We start from the raw sequence: 12,600 nt of genomic DNA, 5'->3' as shown, positions 1-12,600 counted from the left end.
AACTTTGCAGCCTTCTTGAGAAGAGGACGTGAGAACCTCAGTATAAAGTGGTCAGCTCAACACATGACACATCAGAGGCGCAATACATAGACTGACACTTCCACGGCAAAAGTATTACAATGAGCGCACCAGAGCCAGAAAGGCCTTTGTCCCATGCAAAGTGAAGTCGCTCAGTTGTGTCCGATTCTTTGCGACCCCATGGACTGTAGCCTACCAGGCTCCTCCATCCATGGAATTTTCCAGGCAAGAGTACTGGAGTGGGTTGCCATTGCCTTCTCCAGGGGATCTTACTAGCTGCCCACAGCACTCTGTAGTCTCTAATCCGATTTATTACTAGGAGGCTGATGTTTCAATTTACTGAGCCCAACTGTACCGTAAATAAAAGGACCCCAGAGACCCATCTTTGCAACTTAACATCAACACAGTTGTTAAATGCAGTTTATTTAATCTCTCATTTAATCAAAAGTTGCAGTTGGTTGCGGTTTGTTATCTCTTCTTCCCCCAACTCTTCTGAGAAATACAGACACCTGACCTGGGCTTATTGCCTGCTTTAGGGCAGGCTAAGCAGCCTCGTTGATGGGCTGCATTGCTGCACAATTAAGAAATGGGTACTCACCTCACTGGAGGCAGGCTGCCTTCTTTTGCAGCTTCTGCAAGAGCAAGATGCAGGGTGGGAAAAAAAAAAAAAAAGACATGTTAGTGGCAGTCTGTTTAAGTGAACTGTTTGTACAATGACCTGACCCCCTCCCACCACCAGAGAAAATGCAGAGGTGCAGCTCACCCGCCCCACCCCAGCACCCAGGGACTGCCAGGGACTACATGTAGCATTCACACACACTTTATGGTGCTTATTTATTACTGCAGTCTCTCTATATTAGACTTTGACTTCCTTGGGCCCTGAAACTCCTATGGGATTTATCTCTTAATTTCTTGTTTCTTTAAAATTTTTTTAAATTAAACTTTCCACTTTGAGATAATTGTAGGTTTACATGCAGTAGTAAGAAATAATACAGAGGGACCCCATATATTCTTCACCCAGTTTCCTCAATGGTATGAGACCTGGGTTGATGTTCTTGTTTTCCCTTTGCCCTGTGGATGTCCACTAGCTCTAACAGCACTTGCTGTAACTAATGTCTTGTTTCTATCACAGAGTCCGGGAAAGAAGAGAGCAGCTGCTCGACGCATGCTTGAGGTAGTGGTAAGAGTGCCTTCCCTGAGCGCTTACTGTTGTGCTGGGCACTGTTCAGTCTTCCCAGGCCTCATCTCATTTCTCCTTACAATCATCCTATGAGAGGAGTGTTACTATCATCCCCATTTTACAGACAGGGACAATGAAGCTCAGTGGGTCCCACGACCAAACCTAAATAGCCAGTGATGAGGGAGCTGGGGTTTAATAAAATTTAATAAAATGGGGAGCCCGTTTTATTCCCCAAAACTTAGTCCTCTGTTCTCTGACAACTTTTTTCTCTTTCAGAGAGATGGTTTGAGGCCTGAATTATTTAATGTTTATAAAAATCAAACTTCACCCTCTTTGATATAGAGATAGCCATATTATCAAAGTACACTTAGAAGAGCTCTATTTCTCGTTACAGAATTTCCTTTTAGGATATGACTTAAGGTGACTTTTAGCAATGGTTCTCAAAGCATGGCCCCCAGACCAGCAACATCAGTGTCTCCCAGAGAACTTGTTAAAAACGTAAATTCTCAAATGCTCCAAACCCAGACTGGACTTCCCCAATGGCTCAGTGGGTAAAGAAGCCACCTGGAATGCAGGAGACAAAGGAGATGCAGGTTTGATCCCTGGGTCGGGAAGATCCCCCGGAGGAGGAAATGGCAACCCACTCCAGTATTCTTGCCAGAGAAATCCCATGGACAGAGTCTGACAGGCTACAGTCCAAAGAGTTGCCGAGTCGAACATGACTGAGCGACTAAGCACAAATCCAGACCAACTGACTCAGAACTCTGGGTTCGGGCCCAGAAAGCTGTATTTTAACAAGTCCTCCAGTTGATTCTGATGCATGCTGATGTTTGAGAACCACTGAGTTAAAGAAATTTCACCCTGAGGTTGCCCAAAGCAGTCAAATGAGCAACCAGCAAGCTAAGAAGAAATGAATGAAGAATTAGCTCTTTCAGTGTACCGTCCACTGGTGCTCGTGGCCACAGTAAGAAAAACGCTAGCACCGCACTACACATCGCCCCAAAGTGTACATTCACCTCGTGTTTCCTTAGAGCAAACGTGAGCGAAGGCGTTGACCGTGTCAGTGGGGTCAGGCTATGGAGGTAGAAGGGGGTGAGAAGGCTCCCTTGCATAGCAGAGGAAAACACATGAGCACGGAAAGAAGGCTGCCAAGCAGGGACGCTGCAGGCTATGGAACGGAGGACAAGTGGGGGCAGGGTGGGGCCCTCCAGTCCATTCCCACAGTGGCCCTGGTGACTCCCATCACCATCCCAGGTCAAGTTCACACTGAGTTTCCTCTCTCCGCTCCCTCCCCCTCTCCTACTCCACTTGGTTGTGTTGACAACACAGGCTTTGTAGGAAAACAAAGACTCCCTGCCTCCCTCTTCAGCTACTTTTCTTTTTCTTCCTCTTGGACAGATTCCCAGTGATCAAACGCAAAGCTCTCAGGGGAAGCAGGCTGGCCCAAGAGCGATAAGGGGCCAATTCTCACAGATTTGTCATTTCACGGGCAAGCTGCCACAGTCTCTATATGAGAATACGCAGTGAAGGATGTCCAGCCCCACAGAAAAGCAGTCTGGCACCGTCCCCTGGGAGCTGATGCAGCGGGGGGAGGTGACAGAGAGACGGGGGCACGGGAGCCATGACTCCCCTTGGCTGGCTGTGCAAGGGCCTGTGTGTGTGTTTCCTTACCTTCCCCATCGGGCTTGGAAAGAGCAGCTGCCTGCCTCTGGAAGGCCTGGAGGGTCACGACTGGGGGCCTTGGCGGCTTTGGGGGAGGAGGACCCAGGGACTCGACGGAAGGCAGTGGCTTGGTATTGGGGAGTTGTGGATGCCTGACATCTGGCTGTTCCTCTGGGCACAAAGAGTCCAAAATATAGGTCATTATTTCCATCTCATGGTTGGCCTCAGTCTCACTCCCGTCCCACCTATTCTCCACCCAGTAGCCAGAGTGTCCTGATCAACATGTGAACCCAAGCTGGCCACCATCCCAGCTGCCCAGAGGATGAAGCTCAGTCTCCTCAGCTGCCGTCCACTCACTCCATCCTCTGGTATTAGACCACCACACAGCATCAGTCTACACTTTTTTTTCTTACCACACTTTACCATCCTGCTTCCCCAACCTTCAGTCCCAACATCTTTTGCTCACACGCCTGGCTTCTCAGTTTTTCAGATTTCATAAATATTTTTTGCAGTTTCTTTTTTTTTTCTTTTTCATTCTATTTTTAATTCACTTTTTTATTTGAAGTATAGTTATTTTACAAAGTTGTGTTTGTACAGCATAGTGAGTCATATGTTTGTGTGTGCGTGTATATGTATATAAGTTGTGTTCATTTCAGGTATACAGCAAAATGACTCCGTTTTTATATGTGTATAAGATCCTTTTCTGATTCTTTTCTAGGTTATTACAAGTCCAGATTTGATTTCAAAAGCCTTAAATAGCTCTCAAATATCCAAGATTTTGTTCATTCCACCTGATGCAAAGAGCTGACTCATTTGAAAAGACCCTGATGCTGGAAAAGATTAAGGGCAAGAGGAGAAGGGGACGACAGTGGATGAGATGGTTGATGGCATCACCGACTCAATGGACATGGGTTTGGGTGAACTCTGGGAGCTGATGATGAACAGGGAGGCCTAGTGTGCCGTGGTTCATGGGGTCGCGAAGAGTCGGACACGACTGAGCGACTGAACTGAACTGAACTGTTCATGCCATTCTTGTTCTGGTATGCTGTTCCCTTACTCCTCCCTTGGTGAACTTTGACTCATTTTTTAAGACCCTCCTCCAATGATACCTTTCCTGATTTCTACCAGAAAACCAGCTCATAATCAACCACTCTTTGTTCAGTATCACCTATCACATTGTTACCACCTCTCCATCAGTGCTGTGACATATGAGAAGGGCTGGTCTATCTTCCCACTGAATGTAGGTTCCTAGAGGGAAGCAACTAAGCCCTAGGGATCTCCTCTCAGTGCCAAGCACAGGACCAGCATCAGCAGAAATGCACAATGACAATGACTATTCCCTGAAAGGATTCGTCGGGCACTCATGATGGGCAAATAATACGGGAGACATGAAGAGGAGTAACAACTGGTCTCTTGATGTCCAGGGCTCCAATATCTAGAACAGGTTTCAAGGCTGGCTTTGTAGTACCTGGGCACCTGTGGATTCTATATCCTGTAATTTTCCAGGACAGTCCCAATTTTATGTATTTTATTCTTCTGCACTGATGAGCTAACCAACAGAAATTCCAACATTATATATAAATATTGCATAGGCTTTCTACACCAAAAACAGCACAAAATCTTATATTATTCACGTACCTTGACTTTTGGTTGACATAACACAGTGGCTGACCACATGGTAAAACTAAAGAAACTTGGCTAGTGTTTTACAAAAACATCAGTGCAACCCCCTCAAGGCCCTGCTATCCTCTGCAGTCAAGGAGCAGGGGTCCTTCTAGCCCTACTAGCAGGGGTTACATAGTTAGGGCCAAAGTTCCTTTCTTCTAAGACTTGAAGTATAAGCTGCAAAGTCAGAGATTTTAGTCTTTATCAGATAATAGAGAAGACAGTAAAAGTGCATGATCACTTACTTACTAACTGAGCTCCTAATTTTTATCAGGCACTGTGCTAAGCAATTTACATGGGTTATCCCATTTGATCCTCCCAGCAGCTCTGTCAGCTAGGTTATCTAGACCTTTCTTTCCTCCCATCTCTCCTTGCTCCCATTCATCCTTTCTTCCTCCCTATCCCTTCATCAACAATAATTTATATTCCAAGCATTGTTCTAGGAGCTGGAACTAGAGTTAAGGACAAGAAAAGAGAGAGTTCTGCCCTCAAGAATTTTCATTCCAATAGGAGGAGGCTGATGATAAACATGCAAACAGATAAACAGATAAGAAAACCATAACAGGGCGGTGATGTGGGACAAATAAGGATTTAGGGATTAACATGTACCATTACTATACATAAAATAGATAGCCAACAAGGACCTACTGGAAAGCACAGGGAATTAAACTCACTATCTTGTATTAACCTATACAGGAAAAGAATCTTAAACAGAATAGAAGAGTGTGTGTGTGTGTGTGTGTGTGTGTGTGTATAACTGAATCATTTGATGTACATCTGAAACTAACACAACATTGTAAATCAACTATACTTCAATTTTAAAAAGTAAAAAGAGAAAATCACAGCAATCTATTAATTCTATAAAGGAAATAAAACAGGATGATATGAAAGAATGTGAATTCTTGGTGGTGAGGTAATAGACTTTAGATAGAGATCTTTGGCTAGAGAAGGCTTATCTGGGAAAGTGTCATTTAAACTTAGACCTAAAGGTAATGAAGGAAAGATCAAAGAAAAGTATTATATAGGAAGGAGGAACAGAAATCATAAGGTCCTGAGTCATAATGAAGTCTGTTCACAAAACAGCAAGGAATTCCAGGATGTTGTCTATAGGCTAGTGAGCCAGGGAAAGACAGCAGGAAGTAAGTCCGAGACATCAGCAGGGACCAAAAGCAGCAGCGCTATGAAGTCAGCAGTAAATAGTTTAGATGCTCTTCTGAGGGAAAGAGAAACCAAACAGGATCATAAGCAAGAGAGCCAGCCAGCCGGCCAGCCATTTATTCAAAAAATACTTTCTTGAGAACTCATTGAAACGGGCCTTGTTCTTTTAGGTTATGGGGATACAGTGGTAAAGAAGACAGTTTTTATTCTCACTTAACTTATACTTTACTGAGGTAAACAAATACATAACAAACTAGATAGGGGTAAGTGAGAGAAAACTAAAGCTGTGTAAGAAAAAGACTGCTGGAGGTGGGTGGCTATTTCAGATAGAGTGATCCACAAGGTCCACACGCAGCAGGTGACCTTGATAAAGTGAAGGAGTGAGATGTCAAAGTTCTACAGGAAAAGTGTTCCAGACAGAGAGAGCAGCAAGTATAAAGGCCCTGGGGTGGAACTAGCTTGGTATATCAGGAATAGAAAGAAGGTCAATGTGGTGAGAGAGGAGAGAGTACGAGATGCTGGCAAGGAGCAAACTGTATGAGCCACAGTAAGACAGCTAAAGTTGAAATGAGCAGGGGGGTGATATGATTGGATTAATGCTTTAGAGCATCACTGTACCTGTGAGGAGGAGCATAGACTACAAGAGGGCAAGAGTGTGAAAGCAGGGAGACCAGCTGGACCTTGCAGTGGTCCAAGAAGAGATGGTCCACAGTGGTGTAGACTTGAGCAGAAGGCAGAAATGGAAGCAAGTCAGGAGATTCAGAACGTATTTTGGTGACAGAGCCAAGAACTTGCTGCAAACAATGATTAGTTACAAACAAAGAGGCAGGGAGGTGGATAGGGGAGGGGAACAGAATATGATTCCTAGATTTTTGGCCTGAGCAAATAGGAGGGTGGTTGTGCTACTTATTAAGACAAGGAAGACTGGCAATGGATCGATTGATAGGAAAGGAAACCAGGCTTTGTGAAGTTAAGCAGACTGCCCCAGTTCAGGCATCTTGTAAGAAGCAGAGCTAAAGGATTCAAATCTGGGTTTGTCCCACCTGTCTCTCCATATAATTCCAGGAGATTAATCACTTAATCCAAACCTGAAGTTATAATCTAGCAGATGGGCTTAGAATATCTGTGCTAGAGTGTGGGACAAACACTGGCCAGGCCACATATAAGACCACCCATGCCAGTAAGCTCTAAATTAGAGAAATACAGTGATCCCTCCCCCTAGGCCTGTGGGGGCTTGATTTCTTACCTGAGGTCTGGCTGGTGAGCTCATTGTCATAGACAGGGTGACAGATGCTCCCTGTCAAGCTCCTCTCAGGACTGGAGTTTGCTTCGCTCTCCCTGCTACATTGAGAAGGTTGAACGGTGGGATCTTCAGAGATGGCACACAATCTTCTTTGAGCCATCAGGTGCCTGTGGGAAGGTAGGGACTGGGCTTCTTTTATTTCCATATTTTCCATGGGCTCCTCTGAAGTCAGCTTGATACTTTTCTGCTCTTTTAGATGGAAGGCCCTGCTTCCACAACTGGCAGGGAGAAAGACGGATGGTGTCTCACTTTTCTGAGATAAAACCTCCCAGCTCCAGAGCTTGTTTCTGAAGCTATCATTCACCATGACTTTCTTCTTATTGGCTATCTCACCATTTGACTGATACACATCTAACAGCGGAGAAGCCTTCTGTGACCTTACTGCAGAACCAGGAAAACTTGGCGGTTCCAGGTAATTAGAACATTTCTGAGTCTCACTCTTCTGAGTCCCCTTCACTTGCTGGGGTTTAAGAGGCTGCGGATCACCATCAGCACAGTTGGGTGAGTGCTGATTGTGGCTGGATGAGGGGGGTTTCCCACTGGCCAAAGTCTTCATGGACTGTCTGCTTCCAAAGTCTCCCTTTTGAGAAACACCTGCTGGGAATTTGATAGGTCCTGAAAGAGATGATGCATCAAGATTTTGAAATTTGGCTCGAAGTTCCTTGAAGTTTCTTAATCCTTCCTAGAGCATAAAAGAAAAGAAACAAGCAGCACCATTAGCTGACTTCACTGTGCTTGCTAAGCGGCTCTAGGTGCTGATGTAATGCCATTGCTTATCTACTGAGTAGTATCAGTAATGCTACTGTCTACGTGAGGCAGAGTCAAACTAACTACATGCTCTTTGAAACACTGCAGGTGTGCCTAATTTCTTCACAACATACAAAGAATGCTTATAAGATATATAGCACTAACAATTGCTGATAAACCCCTTGATATAAACTTCTGGTAGCTCTCTGCTGCCTGTGCAAATAAACCCCTTCATGTGGCATTTAAGAACAAAAGTTGTGGAATTATGATCTCAGCCACAGATCAACATGTGCGTGTGTGCTTAGTAACTCAGTTGTGTCTGACTCTGTGACCTCATGGACTGTAGCCCTCCAGGCTCCTCTGCCCATGGGATTTTCCTGGCAAAAGTACTGGAGTAGATTTCCATTTTCTCCTCCAGGGGGTCTTCTCAACCCAGGGATTAAACCCACATCTCTGGCATCTCCTGCACTGGCAGATGGATTCTTTACCACCACTTAACCCTGATGCTGGGAGAGATTGAAGGTGGGAGGAGAAGGGGACGACAGAGGATGAGATGGCTGGATGGCATCGCCGACTCAATGGACATGCGTTTGAGTAAGCTCCAGGAGTTGGCGATGGACAGGGACGCCTGGCGTGCTGCGGTCCATGGGGTCTCAAAGAGTCGGACACGACTGAGCGACTGAACTGAATTGAACTGAAACCAAAAGGATAATTGACAAGTTTCTAGAAACTTTATACTCTCTACCACCCTGCTTATGTGTTCCCGCTCCCCCAATGCATCCCCCCATCTACTTGTCAACTGCTTTCTTGCAACAATAATGCCCACCTTCTCCACAAGATTTGCCCTGTGGCTGACAGGTAGACTAACTCCTTCCCTGGCTCCATGTTGCCTGGCTATTGAGCTTAACATCATAGGGTGGAGACAAGAGCAATCTTTGGAACCTGACAGGTACATGTTCCATTTCTGACTCCACTCTTTATCATCTAGGCAAATACTTTGGGAAACTTGGTATCATCAGTGAAGTCTCATCATAAAAATAACTTGCAAGCAGTAGAAGCATGAGGGCTGCCATATGTAAAGAGTCCATCACAGTGCCTGGCACATAGTAAATAAAAGCTATTTAAAAGGGACGAGATGATGCTCTTGTATTTTTGACTCTCCTTGGGAGATTGTGTTCTACTTTAAATTCCACCCAAATTCAGTGAATGAAAATGGTGGTAGTAACAGCAGGCCAACCCTTGGAGCAAAGGAAGGGACACGCACAGGATCATACAGTAAGTTGGTGGTCTATGTAGGTGGGATTGGGCTCGAGGCTTATGCAGTGCTCTTCCTAGTCCCCGCCACCCTCACTAAATTTACTTTTGTAAATGTATTTTGGCATTTTCTGTCTTCAGAGGAGGTGGTGGGTGGATAGAGCATAGGAGGACATCTAATGGAGCCATTTCCAAAGAGCCATCAACTTCTTCCGATCATCTTAAGGGTCTTAATTTTAGGTATACAATCTCCATGCAGGTAACTTCGGATTTTGCCTGCTGAAGGAATAACTGTTGGGTGACCTTTTCTCACTGTGTTTACAGTTGACTCACACCTGCCCTCTGAAGAATTAGGAAGGGAGGAATATTGAACAGGAAGTATGAAGCAGGTGTCTGGAAGCATGCTTGCATGCTCTTCTCTCTTTCTTCAACCCTCCCTCCATCCCCTTCCTTCTCTTCCTCCTTTCTCTCTCTCTCACTCACACACACACACATATCCCTACACACACATTTATAGCTTTCTTCACAAACTTCCAAGGGTTAATTTCTTATATTTCAACCAGCAGTCAAGTTGATTCCATTGACCTTCCTCTTATGTGCTAGCAGCCAGCACTGGGCATGGAACCAGCAGATCCGAGTATGAGGCTCAGCTTTGCCATTCCAGTCATGTGCCTTGGACAATTTACTTCACTTTTCTGAGCCTTAAGCTCCTCACTATAAAATGGGGATATCCTACTAACAGTTCAGGGTTATTGCAACACATGACATGACAGATGTATATACCTCAGTGATTAATATTTTTTAAATTGTGGTAAAATACACTTAACTTTAAATTTACCACTATAGCCATTTTTAAATGTGTAGTATAGTACAGTAATGTTCAGAACACTCACACTGTAGTGAATGTCCGGGACTCTTCCCATCTTGAAAACTGGACCACTATATTCATTAAACAACAGCTTCCCATTCCCCCTCCCCCCGAGAGAGCTGGGACAGAGAGGAAAGGGAGTACAGACACTGGTCTGTGGCAGGCAGGACAGTGTAAGACCTACATGAACGGTCTGTGCTGCAGCTCTGCATGCCCCAGCCTGAGTCACATTCACTGGTGTGGAAGGGGTTGGGTGCTGGAATGTGGGGCTTGGAGAATGGGCTCAGGAAGAGAACAGCTACTGGCTGCAAACAGACAGATCTGAAGGGGCAGGAATAAGGAGTTCCACAATCAGGAATGTTTGTGAAAGAAATCTGGGCCGCCAGAGAAGCAAAATGCCATTGCTGAGTGGTGCACAAGAGGCAGGGCCCCCACTGTGCCCCCTGCCCCTGTCCCCTGCCTTGGTGGGCACTAGGAGGAGCACCCACCGGAGCAGGCTCCCACTTCCCTCCTGCCAATACCTCCTCTGGCCCTGCTGGCCCCAGTGGGCTTGCACACCCTGCCCATTGCTGCCTCCACCCGCACTGGCCTTAGAGGGGTCTCAGGTACAGGTGCTGCTGGGAGGAACACATGCAGAGGTGGGACTGAAACCACAGTTAAGCCCCTGGGGTCATGCAACAAAGGAAGATGAGCTGGATTCTCTCGTCATGGCTGCAAGGACCATAGATTTACACCACTGCTGCTGGCTTTGAAAACTTAGCACCTGCAGAATATCTGAATGGATGAGTGCTCCTGCGTCTGAGATGGGTCTAGCTTTAGCAGCTGTGGGCTTTGTGGGCACATACACAGGGGGACTGGAGCAGGTCCGAATCTGAGCTGTCTCCATTAACTCCCACAGTGGATCCAGGCACATGATTACTGCAGTCCTGGGATGACTTTGGGGGATCTGCACTGGTGGCTTGGTGAAAACAAGGCCTGAGAAAAACCAGGAACAACTGCCACTATAACCATGGTTAAGGTGGGGCTGAGGGCAGTTTCAACAATAGTGTAATTTGTGAGTCAGCACAAGAGGTGAAAAATGACACAACAGAACACACACACAGGTAAATAGCTCCGGAGGAGGAAAACTCAGTGACTTTTCTCCCAGTGGGAGCGCTCCAACTCTGCCTCTCTCACGCTGCAGATCAGAAACACAGCTCAGAGACAGATCTGGGGACCTCTACTCCAATAACTAGGGAGCAGACTTGCCCCTGACAGGGAAGTAACAACACAGAGAAAGTGGGGGTGGGGAGCTTTGCTCAGTATCCATCGCAGGCTCAGGTCACCACCACATCAGTCACATCTCCTATCAAGGGGATAATGGCCAGCATACACTGAGGAAAGGGGTAGTAGACATCCGTACTAAAACAGTCCTCACATCAAAAAATTTAAAACATACAGAGACTGCACAGGGACATTACCATATAAAAAACAGCCTTCCAAGGCCATGTGAGGAATTGAAAAGAAAAACCCTCAGAGTATTTGGCTTTGAAGGCCACCAGGGCCTGCAAGCAGGAGCTCCACAGGGCTGGGAGAAACAGAGACTTCTCTCTTGGAGGTTGCACTCAAGGTCTCACACGCACTGGGAACCAGCACAAAGCAGTACCTCTACATGAACTGGGGCTAGGCCTAACTAGGGGTCTGGGAGGTGGGCTTTGGCTGTAGCTCACTGTGAGGGCAAGGACACTGGTGGAGGAAGCCCCAGAGAATATTGATTGGCTTGAGCTCCCCCATAGGTCCCATTTTGGCACCAAGACCTGGCCCCACCCAACAACCTAGAGGTTCCAAGCTGTTATGCCTCAGGCCAAAGAACCAGCAAGACAGGAACACAGTTCCACCCATCAGCAGACAGGCTGCCTAAAGCCATACTGAGCTAATAGCTACGTCAAAACACACCACTTGACACAGCCCCGTCCATTAGAAGAACAAGATCCAGCTCCATCTACTAGAGGGCAGGCATCAGTCCTTCCCACCAGGAAGCCTGCATAAGCCCCTGGAGCAACCTCACCCACTAGGGGGCAGACACCAGAAGCAAGAGGTACTGTGATCCTGAAATATGTAGAAAGGAGACTACAAACACAGAAAAGTTGACATAAGACATGTTGCAAATGAAGGAACATGACAAAACCCCATAAGAACCCCATAAATGAAGTGGAAATCATTGCCATAGAATAAAGTAAAGAAAAAACAAAGAAAATAAATGAAGACAGCCTCAGAGACCTCTGGAACAACATTAAATGCACCAGTATTTGCATTAGGGGTCCCAGAAAAAGAAGAAAAAGAGAAAGGACCTGAGAAAATATTCAAAGAGATTACAGTCAAAAACTTCTCTAATATGGGGAAGGAAATAGTCACTCAAGTCCCAGGAAGCTCAGAGGGTCCCATACATGATGAACTCAAGGAGGAACATACCAAGACACATATTAATCAAGCTGACAAAAATTAAAGACAAAGACAAATTATATAAGAGCACCAAGAGAAAAGCAACAAATAACATACAAGGGAATCCCCATAAGGCTATCAGCTGATTTTTCAGCAGAAATTCTGCAGGCCAGAAGGGAGCACCACAATATATCTCAAGTGATGAAAGGGAAATATCTGCAACCAAGAATACGCTAGCCAGCAAGGATCTCATTCAGATTTGATGGAGACATCAAAAGATTTACAGATAAGCCAAAGTTAAGAGAATTCAGCACCACCAAAACA

The 12,600-nt window shown here is 45.8% G+C and overlaps 1 protein-coding gene across 2 annotated transcripts in view; it reads right to left on the bottom strand.

Annotated features, from left to right (window-relative positions):
• Window positions 1-12,600, bottom strand: part of FYB2 (FYN binding protein 2) — a 123,738-nt gene that overhangs the window by 67,286 nt on the left and 43,852 nt on the right. For both annotated transcript variants that reach the window (XM_070367964.1, XM_070367963.1), the window contains exons 2-4: window positions 6,930-7,668; window positions 2,870-3,031; window positions 617-650 (exon numbers count right to left, since the gene is read on the bottom strand). In XM_070367964.1, coding sequence (XP_070224065.1) covers window positions 617-650; window positions 2,870-3,031; window positions 6,930-7,668 — 935 coding nt within the window. The remainder of the gene's footprint in view (window positions 1-616; window positions 651-2,869; window positions 3,032-6,929; window positions 7,669-12,600) is intronic.

Source organism: Bos mutus, chromosome 3 (genome assembly GCF_027580195.1).
Source record: "Bos mutus isolate GX-2022 chromosome 3, NWIPB_WYAK_1.1, whole genome shotgun sequence".
Classification (NCBI taxonomy): domain Eukaryota; kingdom Metazoa; phylum Chordata; class Mammalia; order Artiodactyla; family Bovidae; genus Bos; species Bos mutus.
Note: the sequence above shows the minus strand (reverse complement) of the source record. Positions and strands in the feature narration are given on the sequence as shown.